Here is a 21,338-nt window from a genome sequence, read left to right on the forward strand (position 1 = left end):
ACCCAAGAAAACTAGGACGCAATTCCAAGAAATGATCATCACAGGATTACTTAAATTCTGGCCTGCAACAATGGAAAACCTGAAATCGAATTCTGAGGCACCCACAGACAATGAACAGTGCCAAGAGTCATTCTCAAAGCTGTATAACACTATATAAGACTTAAAAGAAACATATTAATGGGTGTGAAGCGGAGCACAAAAAGGATCTGATGGTTAAGTGTGTCCTCATTACAGGAAGGGACATTTTCTGTTTAAAGACTTTTATTTTGTGTGCACCTAGTGTGTTGATTTTGTTGTCTTCTGTGTGCAATTAATCTTAAAATTCAATAAAGAAATTATAAATCTAAAGAGTTTTATTGGGATTTTAAAACAAAGGAATATATGAGTTCATAAAATATAATAAGTGATGCAGGCTAAATAAGACAGTATACGTGTGGAAAATATAAAGGTCTTACATATGTAGATATAAAACAAGAGTCAAATGGCAGCATTAAAGAGATAAGAAAAAAGGTATACTGTTAGACCTGGCACCATTGGCGTGGGTCTCCCTTCCATTTTTCGCTTTTGTCTCATCTGTGTTTGCTTGTGTTAGATACTCTGGGCGCTGTGCCACTGCCATTCAGTGCCACAGTGCGAATGCTCCCTATTGTAAATTGACTGTATGAATTAGTATACTCCTAATGGACCCAAGGAACATAATAGGAACATCGAATTTAGTAAGCCTGGGCTCCTAATAATACAGTGCATCTTTTTAGTGACGATTATTTTTTTTTTCTGTGTTTAAAACTACCGCTTTTGGGAAGTAGGTATTTTCTTCCCATAGCCTTCCCATGTGCACTGCTGTTATGTGTATTGGCTGTCTGGGTTTGGAGGGTCAGGGCAGCCTGAGACTGACCTGGATTGAATAGAGAGATCTGAGTAGGGCTGTGCCTGGCAAGGTGAATGATGGCTCGACCTCCCATTGTGCGTCTGATGGTAGACCCCCTCTTCCTGAAAGGCAGGATGCCGCCTCGTAAATAAAGTGCTCCAGAACGACACGAAACTGGTTCTGGATGGGTTCAGTGAATTGTGACTTTTTGAGAACAAAGACTTTTGGGTATAAAGATCTGTGCTGAAACCCCAACAGGATGTGTTACTTCTGGATGTCAAGACTAACCTCTGTCCGTGTAACGAGAGAGAAAGGACGTTACCACAGGGTTGAGCAGGGGTTATCAAAGGGTGTAACCCCCTTACTCTGACTTAGGAAGAACGATCCCTATTTGGACCTCGGCGCCAGCCGCTGCCAACAAGAGATCCCCATTTCTAACATATACCTATATGGAAAAACAACTTAACCATCTAATAAAAATGCAAAAATGGTACATAAACAGATACAGCCTATATCGTCCAACAATATTCAAGGAATTTGTGTAAAGACTGACAGGAAAGAAGCCATGTATCACAAATAATACCATCATTTCCAAAATAGGGGAAAACAGGAAGGAAAGGCAAGGAGAGGGAGGGGGGAAAGAGGGGGGAGTGAGACAGTGAAACATTTGCTTAATAAATTAATAAATAAAAATAAAAAAATAAAAAGGAGAATAAATATTAAGACGTACGAGTATCAGTATTACAAGCTCCGGAGTCCTGAAAGCAGCGTTGAACACACCTGTGAAGAGAACGCCAGACTGCGCTAGAAATAAGTGGTGTAGAGTGTCGATCAGAGTGCAACATATGTACGCTACGGAGATAAGATACCAAAGCACACCATGTGTGGAATGAAAGATGTTGAAAGGACTTCCATTCAGTGAGAATCATATTAATTGCAGTAGTTAAGAGCAAATCCAGTAGTTACATATCAGTCTTATCAAGTGATAGAGGGGCTGATGAGGCCCAGGGACCCTAAATTACAATAGGGAAGGATAGGTTAATAGGAATATTAAAGATATTTGACGGGGGCGTGGCCAAGATGGCGACGGAGTAAGACGCTCTTTCGGTCCCTCCGGCGCCCGACCTAGCTTAGCATTGTCCAGCATTCCCAGCGGCGTGCAGAGCGCCTGTCGGTGACCTGCGGAGGTCCCCCGTACCGGTGGAGTGCGGTCTGGCCCTGCGGCAACTAGCGGAGGCGGCCTGGAGGCGGCGTGGGCTGCGGCGGCGGACTGCGGCCCTGCAAGCCTCGGCCTTGCGTGAGGGGAGGAGCTGGCCTTCCTGTTCAGCGGCTGCGAGGCCGGACCGAGACGCGGAGCCGCGACGGCCTTGGAGAGCATTAACCCCGACCCATCGCACGCTGATCGCTGCTCCCGCGCCTGGAGAGGAGGGGCCGCCCTGGTGGTCCCGTGGCAGTCGGCGGACAAGTGCCGGTGAGCGGGGCCGTCGGAGATCGGCCGACGCGGGGACTGCGGGGCTGCCCCCCGCCGCTGCGGTGACGCGGTCCCTTGGCTGGTTTGGGCCTGCGGTGCCGACCCTTCGCGGGGGGATCCCTCCCTGTGCGCTGCCAGTTGAGCTGTGCGCCTCGCCTACTGAGCGGACCGTGTGACGTACCTGGCTACGACGAGGCTGGTAGTAGGCCTAGACCGCGGAGGGTCCCCTGCCCTGGAGCAGCTCACGGCGGTGGAGGCGGAACGACCCCCAAAGGTGGATTGTTAGACACGAGCGCCTGACATACGGACTGTGACCCGCTCTTAGAGGCCCCTGAGTGTGAAGGTCCGGCAGCAGCCTTGCGCTACCGACATCGGGACTGCAGTGCCTTGTACATATCGAGGGGGGGTCTGCTCCACCCTCCAAGGACTCTACGATGTCCTCCACCCTACGCAAGGGGAAGCCAGGGAGGGATGGCGCGGCAAAGAATTCTCAGCACCCGCCGTCGCCCGGACCTAGCGTGTCGCCCAAGACTTCAGATGATGAGGCCCCTGCGACCAAAGCCTTCATGACGGAACTTTTTGCCTCCATCAAAGAGGACATTTCTGAACTTCGTGCCCAACTGGCGTCAGATCTCCGAGAGGTGCGGAGGGACGTGGATGGCATAGGCGAAAGAGTGGCCCCTCTGGAGGACCATGACCTGAATGTTGCGAACGATGTCCATCAGCTGCAGCAGGACGTTCTTAGGCTCACGGAGCAGAACCTGGATCTTCAGGCCCACGCGGAGGATCTGGAAAATCGTTCCCGCCGGAACAACATCCGCATTCGGGCTGTGCCCTGGGACGGAGAAGCGGGCGATCTGCGGGGTTATGTCCAGGCCCTCTTCTTGCAACTGTTGGACGACGCAGATGTCCAGGAAGTCAGAATGGATAGGGTGCACAGGGTCGGTCTCCCTAGGCGGGGAGGGGGGGGCCCCCCGGACATCCTCGTCTGTGTACACGATTTCCAGCTCAAGGAGAGGATCCTACGGAAGGCGCGCACTATCCCTTCCTTGCAATTTAGGGAACACCGCCCGCAGCTGTACCAGGATTTGGCGGCGGCGACCCTTCAGAAGCGGAGGGAGTTCCGCCCGGTGACGGCCTTCCTTCGGGAGCGCGACATCTCCTATTCGTGGGGACACCCCTTCCGCATCATCTTCCGGTGGGAGAACAGGCTTGTGCAGATTCGATCTCTCCAGGTGGCCAAGGATTTGTTAGGGCTGGAGGAGGAGCCCCCCTCGCAGGAGTCTGGCGGATCGCCGAGGCGGCGACGCAGGCGTTCTTCCTTGTGGCAGAGAGTGGGCCGGGCCGCGGAGCGTGGGCGGCCTGACCGAGTGGCTAGCTTACAGGAGAGAGGGAGTGCGGTGGCTTCGGTGGCCTCCACGCCTCTGGCGCCTTCCCAACAAAGCTCCGGAGCTGCTTGAACCTTTGGGCCGCAAAATGGTTGATGCCGGAGGGGCACGTCCTGCCAGGTAACGTGGGTTTAGTGTACTTTTGGAGAAGACACCCCGTACCGTGGCCTGTGGAGTCCTCTCTGTACACCACATCCCCCAGCCCAGGAGGACCACTACATCTTATCCTCGATGGGACTGCTAAGTAAATTTTTTCTGTTTCTTTTTTGAGATGGGGTTGGGTGGTGGGGGGGAGGGTTGGGCCCTGGGGGTTGAGTATTGCCCGGGCCGTTGAGTTCTGGGATTGTTCGTCCGGCTTTGAGGGTTGTCGGGGCCTGGACGTGTGGCTTACGGGGGGACTGTTGGGGGGAGGGAGGGACGGGGAGATGGGGTGTTGGGGCGGGTTGGTCGGTGGGGTGGTGATGACAGGAATGCGTGGATAGCTTGGTGTGCTGTTGTTAGTGTTTGGGTCGCTGTTAGCTTTAGGGCCTGGGGGAGTGGGACTGAGGTACTGCCTGGTTCGGGGTGGCGGGGGGTAGTGGTGCCTGCAGAGCGGATGTCTTTCCTTTATCTATATGTCACTTAATATAGCTACGTGGAATGTGAAGGGCTTGAATTCGCCACAAAAACGCCAAAAAATATGGAAATACTTGATTGACCATCAGCTTGACGTAGTGGGTCTGCAGGAAAACCACTTGGCGCGTAAGGATGAGCTCCGCCTTAGACATAGGCATTTCCCGCTTATCTATAGGTCCTCAGCTTCCACCAAACATAGAGGGGTGGCCCTTCTGTTCCGAGCGGCCCTTCATTTTCAACCTCTAGGGATGCAGAGTGACAGGGAGGGCCGATGGCTGATGGTGAAGGGGTTGCTGTATGAGAAACATTGCACATTTGTGGTGGCGTATGCTCCTAACTCGGGGCAGAATAGTTTTCTCCAAGAGCTGCTACGAAAACTTGAGAACTTTGTTGAGGGTCATTTGATACTTCTCGGTGATTTTAACATGGTGTGGGACAAAACCCTGGATAGTTCTGGCACGCTTAGAGCCGACGCCGGCACGTTCTCCTCAGCCACGCAGCGTAAGATAAGTGAAATGGGATTGATTGATAGTTGGCGCGCTTTGCACCCCCACACCCGGGACTACACTTTCTTTTCGGCTGTCCATCGCTCTTATTCCAGACTAGACCATGTTTTTATAAGTCAAGCCCTTCGGGGCGATGTTCGTGACTCCAGCATCTTTCCACTCTCTGTCTCAGACCACAGTCTGCTGGTCCTTGGGTTGCGCTGGTCGGCGAAAGGCGACGGAACGCGCAAATGGTATTTCCCTGCTGCCTTAATCCGGGATGACACTTCGTACAAAGCGTTGCGGACGGCAATTCGAGATTTCTGGGCGCTGAATCCGGTCTCGGACACCTCCATCTTCACGACCTGGGATGCCTGTAAGGCTTCCCTGAGAGGCACGTGCCTCGCTCTCAACGCCAACCTCAACAAGTTGCGGAGAGCGGAACGTGAGAAGCTGGAGGCAGAACTGGCCGACCTGGAGGCAGCGCATAAGATGAACCCCTCCCGGCTCACCCTTCGCCCTCTTACTGCGGTGCGGGGGAAATTGAGGGCCCACTACAACAATCGGGCAGAATTTACACTACTGCGGCTGCGCCACACTTCATACACGCAGGGTAACAAGGTGGGGAAGCATTTGGCCCGTCAGCTCCGAGATAAACGGGAACGAGAATACATTGGAAGCATGCGGGACGGAGCGGGGGACCCCTTCACCGTAATGAGGAAAAGGCTGCCCTGTTTGGCCGCTTCTACGCTGATCTCTATAGCAGCGATGCTCACGATCCCGATACGCAACGGCGATATCTGGCTGACTTGGCACTACCTCAAGTCTCTACTGACCGAAACGAACGCTTAACGGCCCCCTTCTCCCGGGAGGAAATACTGGACGCCATCAAGGCCCTGAAGCCTCACAAGGCGCCGGGACCTGATGGATATACCGCCCTTTTTTATCAGACTTTCGCCACTGAGATCTGTGACTACTTAACAGGTCTCTTCAATGCGATGGCGGAAACTGGCTGCAGCTCTGGCTCCATGGCTGAGGCGGTGATCTCGGTCATTCCTAAACCCGGGAAGGATCCCACTCATTGCTCTGCCTACCGGCCGATCGCCCTTATGAACATCGACGCGAAATTGTACTCGGCTATTATCGCACGACGCCTCCAGGAGCTGATGCCGGTCCTCATCCACCCAGACCAGTCGGGCTTTATTACGGGACGCCAGACCCACGATAACTTACGCCGGGTGGTCCATCTGATCGAGAAGGCCGATAGATTCCGCATACCTGCGGTACTAGTGGGTTTGGACGCGGAGAAGGCCTTCGATCGAGTGGATTGGGGGTTTTTGTTTAGTACTCTGGCGGCCTTCGGGTTCTCTGACAAATTCATCATGATGATCCGGGCGAACTACAGTACTCCCCGCTCCAGAGTTACCGTTAATGAGCATCTGTCGCCCTTCTTCTCCCACTCTCGCGGAACTAGACAGGGCTGTCCCCTCTCCCCTCTGCTCTTTGCGCTTAGCATCGAACCGCTGGCGCTGGTGGTACGGCAAAACGAGGGGATTCAGGGCCTTCCCTTTACGGGAGAGCAACACAAAATCTCACTCTTCGCTGATGACGTTCTACTGTCCATAAGAGATCCTGCTCACTCGCTCCCGCACGTCCAGAGGGTCCTCTCCGAATTTGAGAAGGTAGCCGGCTTTAAGGTAAACTTTGGGAAGTCGTACATCCTGAACCTCACACTCTCGCCGGCTGAGGTGGAGCGGGTGTGGCCTTTGACCCCCTTGTCATGGGCGACCGGCTCCCTCTTGTATCTGGGGGTCCGCTTAACGCCCACCGTAGGGGGCTTGTTTGAGGCAAACTTCCCTCAGCTGCTGGCGTCCATCCGGGCTGACTTAGCCCGCTGGAAACCCAAATACATCTCTTGGCTAGATAGGATACATGCCATTAAGATGGTTCTCCTCCCCAAGTTCCTCTATCTTTTCCAGGCCCTTCCCATTCCGCTTGACTTAGATTTTTTTAGACGCCTCAAAACCCTGATGCTCCGCTTCATTTGGCAGGACGGACGTGCCCGCTTCTCCTTCTTTGCATTGCGCCGTTTGCGGTCGGATGGAGGAGTGGGTCTTCCCGATATGCACCTGTACTATAAAGCGGCGCAACTGCGTGTTCTTGTGGAATGGTCCCAGCAGCTTTCGGAGAAACACTGGCTGCATATGGACAGGAGTGTCGCCAGTCGTTCCGTATGGGATCTAGCTTGGAAGCCCAAGAGTGATAGGCCTAGGAATGCCTATATCAGTACCCCCACCAGCACGGTGCTGAAAGTGTGGGACACGGTTTCGGGCGATGAACACTGGACGACGTTCCCGTCGCCCTTTACCCCCATTCATTTCAACCCGGCCTTCCCCCCCGTGATGCAGGAGGGCCCCTTTCGTTTGTGGCGCGAGGGAGGCTGTCGAGCACTTACTCACCTTTTTCATGGCACCGTTCCGCTCACCTTCGCCAATTGCATGAGAGACTATGGGGTTCCCCCATCGGAACAATTTCGCCATCTCCAGCTTCTCCACTGGGCTACCTCCCCAGGGACGGGGGATGCTGCTACGAGACCGCCTTCCACCTTCGAGGCCTTCCTTCTGCGCACTACCTCCATGAAGGGGGCCATCTCCTTTCTCTATAAATTGTTGCTTACAACGGCGGCAACACCCCGCCCCCGCTATATGGGACATTGGGAGGAAACGATCGGGAGAGACATCTCCGAGGCCGAGTGGGCAGGCCTCTGGCGGGACGTCTCGGCGCACAATCGATCGGTGGCACTGCGGGAAGCACACTTCAAAACAATGATGTACTGGTACTTATGCCCGGCCAAACTGCGACGCATCTTTCCATCCGCTTCCGACCGTTGTTGGAGAGGTTGCGGGCTCCTGGGGGATTTCCGCCATATCTGGTGGGACTGCCCGATCATCCGCCCTTACTGGGAGGAGATCTTGTCCCACATTAAGGACATCCTGGGCTATCCGATATCTACCTCACTAGAACATGTCCTGCTCGGGCTGCGGGACCCAGATCTTGAGCACCAAACGAGAGCCGATAAGCAAATTCTCTGGCTCTGCCTTGGGGCGGCTAAAATCACCCTTGCGGCAGCATGGAAGTCGCCGGCCGCTCCAGCGATCTCCCTCTGGCACGCGAGGCTGTGGAGACTTCTGAGTGTGGAGAGAGTGGCGGACATCTTTCTGGGGAATTTTAAGAACTTCATCTTTCGCTGGGGTCCTCTGGTCCGATTCCTTTCACGAGGATTGCCCTCGGCAGTCTGCCCCTCCTCGGTGCGCGCGCTCCACCTATTTCAACTTTAACTGAGAGTAGTATGTCTGTATGTATGAATGGCTGTCATCAACACGGGGGGGAGGGAGGGGAGGAGTGGGAGGGAGGTTCGTTGTGGGTTGTTCCTTTTATGCGACAATCATGGCATTTTTTCAACAGGCTCTGCACTTGGGGCACAAGACGGCTAGCCTCGGCTCCGGCTGCCCTCCTTGCTTGGATTTTGGACTTTGTCTATGGACTATCTGTGCTGCTCTGCCGTTGGAATTAGTTTCCTATAGTCCGTTGCCCATGTGTAGACAGTGCTTTAGAGGTGTCGCTCATTGTATTGTTTTCCTAAGTGTTTTGCTTACTAAAAATGAAAAATAAAAATTTTATAAAAAAAAAAAAAAAAAAGATATTTGACAAGTATCTCTGGATAGAGGCCACATATTCAGATAATAGCGAGCATTCAAAAAGAGTGTTGGTGCGTGCCTGGTTCCATATCGGAGCTCCAGCACCTATCATTATCCCTTAGCTTCAATTTATGTAACGGAGCACATGTCCGATGCAACAGAAGCATTGTTAAATTAAAAATGCATTGTAAAAATTTGGCATTAGGATTATTCAGGACCTTTACGATATTAATTGTGATCCGCTTCCTTTTGCAGCTCTTGCTACAAAATATGACCTCACTAATTTGGATTTTTATAATTTTTTGAAGATTAAAGATTAATTTTAACCTCTCAAAATTCCAATTTTCTAAATACTCGTCTTTAATTAAACTTCTAATCTTTGGCTCCGAGCAGGACATGTGGCGTCCCAAGCTTACAAATTTCTATAGAATCCACAATGGTCAACTATTTTATCACATGGTCCAAGCACTTTGATGAAGTAGTTTATGAACATATTTGTCCGGATGACTGAAAACAAAATTGCTCCGGTTCCTATCCAACAGGAAGGGACATTTTGAAGAGAACATTTATATTACCTATTTTAAAAAGGCAGGCCTTCCTACAGTGCAGGCCAGCCTTTTATTTTTTTTGCATGGCAGCAGATGTCTTGCGGTGGGAGCTTTTCTCAAAAACTCAATATTTTGGCGTAACTCTGTGAATGTTTAATGTGTTACCTATTTATGCATCCTTTTTAATTTATTTATTGTAATTTGACTGCATATGTTGTGTGATGCTTGTTTGTTCTTTTTGGGTTATTTTTAACATTCGAATAAAGAGAATATTGATTGATTAAAGGGAAAATTAGTTTTGTAGATTCAGGTCGACATTTCATTTCCCACTTCTATCTGTGTTATCCAGTAGTCACTGTAAAGAGTAGGATTGCTTAATCAACCCTATTGGAAGCACCTAAACACAACCTCACTGCTGAGAACCACACCAGTACCCAAACTATCAATGTAGCACCATTGGTACACCAAGTTCCTGCTCTTCTTGTTACAGAGTGACAAGACAGCATATTTCTCAGGACAGTCCTGTTTTTTTAGGTCTGTCCCAGCAACCTTACAGTTTTCTAAAACTTTATGTTACAGTGTTTTAATTTGGCAGTTAGAGTGGTTCACCAATTCTAATGGTATATCAAGTTTGTAAAAGGGGCCCAAGTGTTTTATTGTTGTCTTATACATGTAGAATGTACATAGTTTGTTTAACAAATTTATGTGAATCCCTCCTCGGCAGATCCTATGAATTCCGGTACAATTAGTCCTGAACTTATGAAAGTAAAACCAAAACTACAAGCCCCAAAATGTAAAGAACCCTGGGCTGAATGAGGTACCAATAACACTGGACAACTTGAGATCTACGTTATTGCTTCCTTGGGTTAGTAATGGGCTTCTGAAATTGTGCAAACCACAAAACCATTGAACTGCTAGTCTCTTGAAGGTCTGGCCACAGACAGCTCTAAATATATAACAGACCCCATGTCATCTACTTTTAAAAAAATTAAAAAGAACAGAAAAACATCATACAAGACAGACACTAGCAGGTACACCAAGGCACTGATACTATTGGCCTCATCATTGCTAAAACAGATAACACATGTAAATGACTTGTAGCAGAACTTCCCAAAATGAAGCTTTGGGCTTGAGGCCTAGATGGCTGCATGGCTATGGAGATGTTGGTATACCTGGCTAAGGGATGTCCACAGAAGTACCCTAAAATATCATGTGTGTGGAAAAACCATAGGGGGCTCAGACTGAATTGTTCTATGGGACGAAGATATATACAGCCGTACCTGGGCATGATCATAAAAAGACCCTACCTGGGAATGGGAGGAGGACTACGAGTGGCTCTTTAGTGTATCACTGACAGTGTGTATCTTGCACATTCATTGCTCTTGAAGCCTCTTTAAAATCTGGATAGGCGAATGGAGGAATGAACCTTGTAAACCCATAAACCTGCCTGTTTTGCCTTTGTATTGACCATGTATTCTGCAATATACATGCTCACTGTTGATAAACGTGAAAATGCCAATGAAGCTGTTCACAAAAAAAGTACAAGAAGTACAGATATAGAATTCGTTTTGGCCCAGCCCCTTTCATACATAAGCTTCCCTGTGTTTTTCGTGGTTTGACATTGCTTGGATGGCCTGTTCATCAATGCCATGGCATTGCACAGAAAGTAACACAGTACCATTTGTGTTCTCATTAGATTTTGGTGATGGAGCATCATATAGTCCCTTTGTTACCTTACAGAATAGACATGACAGTTAAGGGTCTATGTGTATTCTTTTATATATTTAATTCGGAGCTGGCACAACATCCTTTTAATTGCTGAATTATGGCCTTTTGTTTTGTAAGTGGGTGCTGTTCGGGTGCCTTAGCCTGTCATGAACACAGTATTACACACTAATGACCGTTGCATGTTCACTTGTTTTTATTTGTTGGTGTGCTTTCATTTTGTTTGAGTGAATTATGTATATAACAATGTGTTTACTCATATGCACATATGGTTTCTTAGATAAGCAAAAAACACTGGCCTTATGTGTATGTTTCACTGCTACTGTCATTTCACAAAGTAAAGTATGCACACACAGAGTTTCTTAAAACAGAAACAAACATGCTATTATAAAGCAAACTGTGAGAAATTGGGCTATTGGTTGAGGCAGGCGGAAGGCAAAAACCACAATTTTTGTCAGAGTGACCCACAAAAAGTCGCTACATTTACCTGTGCTAACCCTCTGGTAGCTTGGCAAAAAACCAGTCAAGCTTAAATTAGAAGCACTGTGTAAAGTATTTATGTTGCACACAAAAAGTAATAAAGTGAACACACAATACAAGAAGGATCTCAAACCAATTTAGTAAAATAGAGTCAATTTTAAATACATGAAACGGCACCAACACCAATTAAATCCAATTAGTAGAACCGGAGTTATAAAATATTTACATTTTTAATTAAATATAGTGCTGAAAAAATCAAGGCACGAACTGGGTGTATCTGGTAGCGCCAGACCGGGTCAAAGTCAAAAGTTAAGGCTGACCGCGATGCAGCAAGGGTCACATACAAGAGGTAGATTAGGCCCGATCTATGCTTACCTTTCGACTTACAAAGATTTCTTAGAAAGGTTCTTGGAGAAGGCAGCAGGCTGTGTCTGCTGAAGAGTCATTGACGCTGGGGAGCCGCTGGACAAAGTCTCAGTAAAGCTGCCGACGAAGGCAGGTAATTCTCTATGCAGGTCGTCGTCGTTAAGGAGCTAGTCGTCATTGTGCACGGTAAAGATTTTTACCGCTGGACCTAGACAACTTTTTGGAAGTTGTATTCCTCCAGTGGGACGAAGCTGCAGGCTGTAGCTGAAGATGGCTACATGAGGCTAGATACCTTCACCGAGAGGTCCAGCTGAAAAAGATTTGCTGTGGCAGAGAAGAACGTAGCAGGAGCTACGGTTAAGTCAGGCTGATTGGCGATGAGCCTTGGGTGGATAGGCTGGCAGGTAGGTCCCAGTCTTCTGTCAGTATTCCAGGAATTTTCAGATGACAACATTTTCTAAGACCCAGTGTTTAGGATCAGGCAGGAGCAGTACCACCAACACCACTCTAAAGGGTCTAGGACCTAGGAGAAATCTTTTGGCGGGTCAGGACTCTCTCCAGCAGAACCCAGTATCCAGGTTCAAGGCCTCAGGAGCTTGTTATATCCTTGTAGCTTACACAGGAAGCCAGCCAATTAGTCCCTGGAGTTACTAATGTAGCCTGGGTTTAAGGAGCTGATCCAGCTCTCCGTCAAGCCGCAAGGCAGTCCATCTGGCAGCAGGGAAGTCCTTCTGAAGTCTTCCACAGACCCAGGAGTGTATTGAAGAGTAGTTCAGAGGGCCAAATATGTATTCTAAGTGCCAGCCTTTGTATGTGAGGGGAGCATCCTGCCCCTTCCCCACATCTGGTACTGGATAGTTCATCTCTTCTCTTCCCCTGTCAAGGATCCAAGAAGTCTAGACAAAAGGCTGTTGTCCGGGTCCTTTGATTGTGCTGGAGATAAGCCCTTGAAGTGCAAGTGGAGCACAGCACAGCTCCGCCCCTCAGCCATCTTGTCAGGATGCCCCATCCTGCCCACACCTAGTCCCCTTTCTGTCACTGTCTGGGAGGAATACACAAACCCCAACAGCAGAGGCAGTCACAGTAATGTGTTCGAGGACACTAGCAAAAGGCACAAATTATAACAAGAAAATGCCAACTTTCTTGATGCTCAACCGAAGGAAGAAGTAGACAGAAAGCCCTACTAGGCAGAAATAAATTATCGACTTAAAAACCATGATGGCCCTGAGTTGAACTCAACGTGGTATGAATTACCGCTTAAGAACACGAGTGAACATTTTCGATCTGGGCACTGCTCCAAGTCGCGGTATAAACATAAAGAATTATCTGGAAAGATTATTCACAAAAAACTGGATTTACACCGCACACACACAGTGAAACTGTGCACACACGGTGAAAAGAATTATGCCTGCATTTTCCTACAATGAAGGGCCAGTTCTATTCTCCAATTGAACCATTACGAGCAAGCATGATGGACTAAATCATCTCCATCAGATCACACCAATACTTATAATTCAGAAGCCCTGATGAGAGCCCCTGGAGGTCCCCCGGGGCTTGAAATGCGTCTGCATTGTACTTGGCATTGTACTTGATGCTGAGGAACTTTAATGGATAGATGATACACATATTGAGGGAGTTGAATTGAAAGTGATATCCCCATTTTGTTTGTATCTATTGTTCCCAGTGTATGATAGCTCTGTCTCTCTGGTTTAAAGAAATACTGTGAGGGAACGGTCTATCAACTGTTGAATTAATGTTGGTGGATGAACATATTATGGTTTTTCATTGTTGTGATATATGTTTGTAAATATATGTAAATTGTCGCAAATGTATGTTTGATTTTTGTATGTTACTCTGGAACGAACAGGGAGATGTCCCTATTCACATATTCATGAATGTATATAAATATATGGAAAAAGTTCTATAAAAGAGAAAAATGGTTTAATAAATAACCAGATCAGATGGAGTTTGATCGTTTGATCTTTGCTGAAAATAGATGGCATAAAAGATCAAAGAGTAACAGGTCCCTTCTGTGTTTGACAAACTTTATAAAAAATTGGCACTTTCAGAATCTTTTCTTAAAATGCGACTTTACCATTAAAGAGGATTTTAAATTTCAGTCCATTTGGATCTCAATAGTATATCTCTATCTGCTCTCAGTCCAAAGTTAGCACTTATTAAATAACAAGGTAACCCAGGGATAGTCGATGGGAGAGACAGGTTTTGCAGTAGTGAAAAATAACTTTAGGAGTTTTTCACTACCGGGACATGTAAAACAAACTCACATGTCCCGCTTTTAGGACCTATTTTAGGGGTCACTTATAAGTATTATAAAAGAAGGCTTAGGCCTGGCAAAAGGCTTATTTTACCAGTTTGAAATGGCAGTTTAAAACTGCACTGCAGGCTGCAATGGCAGGCCTGAGAAATATTTGAAAGAGCAATTTTATTGGTTGGCACAATGAGTGCTGTAGGCCCACTAGTAGCATTTAATTTACAGGCATTCAGTACATGTAGTACCATACATTAGGGATTTATAAGTAAATTAAAAAGTGCCAATCAGGTGTAGGGCAATGTTACCATGTTTTAGGGAGAGAGCACATGCACTTTGGCACAAGTTAGCACTGGTAAAGTAGACAGAGTACTAAAGGCTACAAAAACAAATCCAGAAAAACAGGAGGGGTGAAGGTAAAACGTATGCTTAGGCATAAGTACCTGGAATAACATTCAACAGTGGTGTTGCCATTTCCAGGACAATGTTTCACCATAAAGTCCATTCCCTGTAGAGAGATTGCACACCTCAACAGTTTGAGATTCTCACCCCTCATCGATATTAGCCAGCTGTTGGTCTTTGGTCAGTCTGAACCCAGAACTGAGTCCCAAACAAGTATCGCCTTAACTTCAGTGCCCAGACCACCGCAAAGGGTTCCCTCTTTATAGCACTCCACCTTTGTTCCTTGGAAAGTAGTGTCCTGCTAATAAAGGCTACAGGTTGACCCTACACAGGAGATCATTCTCTCAGTAAATCAGGAGATCACCAGAGGTGTCGCCAGCAGCCTGGGTCTCAGCCTGCCCCATAGGCCCTAAAGAGTAGGGCACTCTTTCTGGTATTTTCAAAATTCCTCCCTGGATGGTCCAACTTCGGCTTGCCAGGTGACCAGCTTAAATAGGTCACACAGGGCAGCAGTGTCCTCCCCAATAGGCTCTGGGACATCGCCCTAAGGCTCAGTCTCCTCCCAGACAATGGGTGCCCCTGCCATTCATCTTTATAGCAGATACCTAGGGCAGTTTTGCATGGCCCAGGTTCTGTTGACTTCCCTCTCGGGCTGCCATGGATGTTTGGTCACAGGTGACCCTAACATCTCCAGGTGGGACCAAAGTTCCACCTCCTCCCAAACTGTGTGCTCCATGTCACTTCTGAGCAGGCAATCCACTGGCATGGCTGGACTCATAGTTATCCTTAAAGAACCTGAGACACCTCCTCTCATTCAAAGGGAACCAGAGCCATGGAACTGACTCTCACATTTGTCTGCTATTACAACCTGGTGGCATACATTAAGAGTTAACTGTTCTGAGGACACCAGATGACACCTGACAGTAGTCGTACTGACTCCTGTGTCTCTCAGAGCCTTCATCTGCTGCCCACTGATGGTGACTCACGGTCTATAGTTAGAAGTATTGTTAGGTATGAAGGCCTTCAGCACCATTTCTCTGTCACCCTGGGACACTAGGGTATCCTCCTCCCCAAATGCTACACGAGCCCTCCCCGGTGGCTGCCTACCTGTGGGTGGCTGGGCCTCTATGGCCATTTGGGGCGCCCATTGAGGTGTATCTACCTGTAGAACTCGTAACATTTGGGGGAAAACTTCCTGGAGGATTTCTTCTCAAGGAAACCACTCTTCGTTTGATCATGCTGGTTTCTGGAATCCTTCTCATGGGGACTGTTTTGAGTTGCTTTGAATAACTCTTTGTTTTTAATGTTGGCTTCCTCTCCTTTTGCTGGGGACCCTTTCCACCGTTTTGGTGATCCCCCCAGGTGCCTTTTTGAATACTCTGGTGCTGACCCATATGTCCGCCACTTTGGCAAGCTGTTCTAGGAGAAGTGAGCTGCTATCATATAGAAATCAAGTACCGAGTATGTGCTCTCTCAAAAGCAGATCATACAGACCATTAAAATCACTCACTTTATTGCCCCTCACCCACCCACTCAGTGCCTTAATGGAATAATCAAGGAAACCCGCCCAAGACTGGTTTGGTAGCTTCTGGCTATCCATAAATCCCATGTGGTACTGGTCTGAGGCGTGCCTAAACTTGGTGAGATTAATGGCTTTGATGGAGGCATACCTCATCTGGTTCTCTACCTATAATATCGGCATAGTATCACTCCCCACCATTGGCATGTGCTTCCAGAGACTAATCCCCCAGTCTCCCTCCCCAATCATCCTATGGGAGCCTGTGCATCCTTAGCTACCTCATAGGCTGAAAAACATGTATTAATGTCACCCCCACCACATTAATAGGCATCAGTTCCTGGGGCATGTGGACCCTTCTTTCTCCACTGTGTTACTGCCACTATTGTTACTGGACCCTGTGCATTCTTTGGCCTCGTGGTCTAACTTCTTCAGTTTCACTTCCTGAGGCAGAAAATGTTTTCCCTCTAAGGTCCTCTCTGCCTCAGCCTCTTCCTCCTCCAGGTCCAGCATTCTCTCCTCAGAGGCCCTGTGGGCAGCTGCCTCCTCCGTTATAAGTTTTGCCAGCTCTAGCGCGAGCTCTTTTTCAAACTTCCTATCCTTCAGTTCCTCAGGGGACAGGTTGTGGTAGGACACACTGCTCTTTCCCTGGCAGGGGACTTTACACCTGTGGGCAATGTGTCCTCCTCCTCCTCATGGTGCTGTAGCTCAGGACCTGTGGCCGTGAAATTTTCCTGTTCACCCTCATCCTCCAAGTTCACCTCCCCATCCTCAGGACCATCATATTCTTATTCCTCTGGTGTGGCCTGCATCCTCCTGCTCTTCTAAAGGTTCTGAGGGCTATTTAGAGGTCCACCTTGGGTGGCCTTCTTTGCCATTTTCAGCCCCCTCTCTTTGCAGAACCTCTGCATTTCTTCAATGCTGAGGTCATCAATGTTGCTTAGCTTCGACTCTATTGTAGCAAGAAAGGTGTGAGACAAGACATAAATTTGGGGGAAAATAAACAAATCAGAAACTAAGGAGAATTTAGGGGGAAAAAAGAAATGGACATATGCTCATTTTGGGGTGTTTTAGTTTTACACAAATCACTGATTGGCACTGCAGAAACACAAGTACTGGATCCCACTAATGAACATCGAACTAAAGACATTGGGTTATTAGTTGAGTTGAGGTGGTGGAAAACCAACTTAGGCAACAAACACAATTCTTGTCAGGGTGATCCACAACAAGTCACTAAATTAACCTGTGCCTAACCCTCCGATATTCTGGCAGAAAAGCAGCAAGGCTTAACTTAAATGCATTATATAATGTATGTATGCAGCACACAAACAGTAATAAAGTGAAAACACAAGAAAAATCCCAAACCAATTTAGAGTAAATTTCATTAAATTAAATGACACCAAAACAAATGTAATCCTATTAGTAGACCTGGAGTTATGATTTTCTTAAAGTTTTTTATGAAATATTTTGGATAATCAAAGCTCCAACTACAGCTATCTGTTCACGCAAGACTGGGTCAAAGTCGAAAGTCGAAAGTTAAGGCGGGCCGATGTGGAATGCGCATTGGATACAAGGGGTGGATTAAGTCTGGTCTCTGCTTATCTTCGGACTTATAAAAAGGTCTCAGAAAAGTTCTTGGAGAAGGTAAAGTTCAGTGCAGCAAGACAGCAGTCGTTGTCCAAGGAGTTGTCGTTGCCAGGGAGACACAGGACAAAGTCTTTGAGAAGCTATTGTCGATGGCGAGAAACACTCTGGGTGGAAAAAGCTGGATTTTCCAGCCGAGGAGGTAGTTGTCGTCGATGGGGAGTCGGTCATCATCGAACCCGGTGAAGATTTTTACCTCCGGACTGAAGCCAACTTTTTGGAAGTTAGATTCCTCCAGCTGGAAAAAGCTGCAGGCTGCAGCTGAAGAGGATGCCATAAGGCCGGATACCTTCACCCAGAGATCATGCTAAAAAGAATTTGCTGCTGCGGAGAAGAACGCAGCTGGAGCTACAGCAAAGTTAGACTAACCAGCGATGCACCTTGGGCAAACCAGCTTGCAGGTATGTCTCGGTCTACTGTTGGTTCTTCAGGCTGTTAGAGTGTACATTTTTCTAGGTCCCATCTTTTAGGATTATGGGTTTAGCACTACAAGCATACACGTTCACATTTTTGTATACTATCACTACATCCACTACATTCACTATATAGGGCAGTAAATATTCTATATTTTGCAGTCTGCCTTGTAAAATCGCTACTTAATACACAAACTTCATCTTATGGCTTCTTTTCGTGGCATTGTTCTGCGAGGGTAGAGTTTACCTCTAAGTCTAACTAGTAAAGGGCTGTTGCTGCCAGGTTAGCTTCCATATTGTTATAGTAAATATGTTTCTTTGTTATGGATTTTTTTCTAGGAGACCCGAGGCAGCACGGACACTCAGTCACCGAAATATTACCAAATATTTACTTTTAGCAATGCTTTGTCTTTCTTATTTCTAGTCTGTCTTAAAGGTATGTGAGATGTGCTCTATCCGTTAACGTGATTGGTCACTTTAGTCCTTCTAAATCCAGGTCAGTGACCATATTTAGTCCTACGTCTGTGTTTATGGTATGTCCCAGGTTTTCTTTTTGAGTTTGAAAATCTCTGGTAGTAACCCCCCTAAGAACTGCAAACATATCAGTAAGCGCAGGCATATTCCAGATGGTGGAGATCTGGGGCAGACGGTGATAAATAAAGTAACCGCGATCTATAAATGTATACTATTTAGGAGCGTGGGAGGAGACTTCAATGGTAGTCATGGTGGATCAAAGTTACAAGTAAGAAGTACAATAATGGTGAGTTAGTTGGAAAATAAACACCCACCATTATCAAGGAGTCTGTGCCCGCCATGGCTGCAGCAATTCGGTAATCCTCTCTCTTTTCTGGTATGCGACTGGGACAAGTTGCAGCCGCGTCCCTCGTTACCGACCGTCGGCGTTGTTGCTAGGAGACGTTGTCTATTGGAAGCGTAAGGCCAGGTAATCGATGACAGATCACTATGATCCTAGATTTTTAAAGAGATACCGCAGAGCTTTGAAAGAGACGAGAGGGGGGGACTCCGAAAATCGCGAGCGGCGATTCTAAAGCATTATTCATCGCTAAGTGATGAAAAACCTGGAAGTGTACCATATGGCGCGGACACCTTATGCTTTTGTTGAAACCACAAGACAAAAAATAACCTGCCGGAGATGAAAATGTTGTCCGCGAGAGATCGGATTATTAATTTAGTATTTCGTATAACCTATCAGGCCTCTTTGCGTTAGTTCCTGAACAAACTGTACCTTATTAGGTAGCTACCAACTTTTCGGTGTGCAAATGGATGGCATTTTTTTGTTTCCATTGTGCTTCTGAATCATTTGAGTGTTCTTATTTGTGACATTTTGAGTGACAATGCAGATCTGACAAGCTTTCAGTTTGCTTAAGTCTGAGATTTCCATGTTTTGAGTGTGCTTGTGTGTGACATTTTTGAGTGCCACTTTCTCTCGAGTAGAATAATGCTGGCGTGTATACGTATATGTATCCGCACCCTTTTGTGCAGTGCAGTGGGTCTAGAAATGGCCTTAAAACCACAAGGTTCTCGAAAGTGCTTATGCAAAACCACAAACCAATTTCCTTTTTCCTCCTGGAAATTTCTGTGATGCCATAATAGACCAAATACAAGTCATGGTGGCAGTAAATGATTTTTTTGTTGCAGACTGGGGTGCCTTGGATGCTGGGTCAGTATGTTCCTCGCTTTGCCTTGTATACTGAGTCCATGAGCTGTGGAGAAGTGACATTAAGTGACCTGCAACTCTTTACAGGGAATATTAATAGAAAGAGCTGCAGGATAGAAGGCATAATATATAACTGGGCGTTAAAACCGTGTTGGTTCTCCAAATAACTAGAAATGTGATCACATCCTGTGAAACAGTCCCGAAGCATCTGGTGACGAGCTAAAGATCTTTTAATGCAACTGGGTGAATAGGCCTTATATTAAAGCTTAAAGCTCATTCCGCCCCAGGCAAATATGTATGCCAGATCCAAAGCGCTCTTGGTTAAAAATGCCAAGCGCGAGCTGAGCATCGGCGAGCGCGCACTTAGGACACGGCCCCCCGGCCCCCGCCCCCTACCTTTTCTAGATAGGGGCGGCCGGTCTGCCCCAATGGGCGACCGGTCGCTTAACTCTTCCGGGGCAGGAGGACGCACTTCCGGTGTGACAGAGGGCGGAGCTTGGTGACCTATTTAGGTTCTAGGGGCAGGGACCCCGGCCTCTCCTTCCTCTGTTGCACCGGATCGGTGGCGGCCTCCCAGAAGCGTCTCCCTCCTACATCCCCTTGTATAGTTTTAAACTTTCCCTCGTTCGGAGTTATGAGGGGGAGGCCGGGGGTTCAGCACAGCGAGCGCGTGGTGGGAGGCGACGAGGAGGAGAAGCGCGTCGGGTTGCAGCCGTCCATCTCGCCAGGTAAGGAGTCGGGTGTGCCGGGGGGGCCTGTGTGCGGCCGCGGATTGCGGGGGTGGTGTCCGGGGCGGACGATGATAGTGAGTCTGCTCCTGTGGTCTGCGGCTGCCGGCAGGGCTCCTGGGTCTGCAGGCTCCTTCTTGGTCGACATGGGCGGGCTGAGGGGTGCGGGGAATGCTCTGTATCACATGAACCTGTTTTTGTAATGATCCGCGTGTACTGCGTGCTAAAGTGCGCACTATGTGTATTCAGCGGGGAACAGGGGTTAACTAATGCTCAGGATACAGCTTTCTCACGGAGAGACCCCGATACCGTCCATCTGCCTTCCGCTGTGGACTTCTTTCTGACTCAGCGCGTGATTGTTGGTTATGTTATTCCCATGCGAGTAATTCTCGTTAAGTGCACAATTTAGAATTGCATCAGGTTGGCATAAAGAAGCACGATATGAAATAACCATGGGGAACTTTGGAGGCCGTTTCCTGGTAGTTGTCGTCTTGGTAAAAAAGGCCCGAGGGTTCAACCTTCCAAGCTCCCATTAACAGCCAGGAAGCGCCTGGCCCCGAGGTCATTGTTCTATTTCGCAAAGGGCGCCTGCACTGGGTTATTTATTATCGTGTGTGTCATGTTTCTTATGATTGAGAATTATGCCGTAGGTAAATATTTGTGTGTGCATGCGTAGCAGAGATTCTGTGGGGCCTACTCAGCCTTTCATCTTCGGCCTTCCAAAATGGCGCCTGTATTGGGTTAATTTATTAGCGTGAGTGTTCGGTGGTATTGCTTGCATGGAGTGTGTCCACCGTGAGGGGTTATGCGAACAGCTCCTGGGATGCCGGGGGATTTGTCGCGATGAATTGGCGCGTGTCAGAGCGCTGCTGCGGCCTTGTGTTGTGTGTACTCACCCTCTAAGGAGGTGACATGGACGAAATTGGCAGCAGATTATATGGGGGTAGCTAGAAGGGTTGCACGGCACTCATACATTCAGCGACTGTCGGCTTGGGGCAGCTATATGGACCGGGTGCACAGCAATCTCGCCCTTTAGTGATTCCA

At 47.9% G+C, this 21,338-nt stretch overlaps 1 protein-coding gene across 1 annotated transcript in view; it reads right to left on the reverse strand.

Annotated features, from left to right (window-relative positions):
- Positions 1–18,793, reverse strand: part of TTC21A (tetratricopeptide repeat domain 21A) — a 465,179-nt gene extending 446,386 nt beyond the window's left edge. The window contains exon 1 of the mRNA XM_078663200.1: positions 18,677–18,793. Coding sequence (XP_078519326.1) covers positions 18,677–18,703 — 27 coding nt within the window. The 5' untranslated portion in view covers positions 18,704–18,793. The remainder of the gene's footprint in view (positions 1–18,676) is intronic.
- Between the last annotated feature and the right edge of the window lie 2,545 nt (positions 18,794–21,338).

Source organism: Lissotriton helveticus, chromosome 10 (assembly GCF_964261635.1).
Source record: "Lissotriton helveticus chromosome 10, aLisHel1.1, whole genome shotgun sequence".
Lineage (NCBI taxonomy): Eukaryota > Metazoa > Chordata > Amphibia > Caudata > Salamandridae > Lissotriton > Lissotriton helveticus.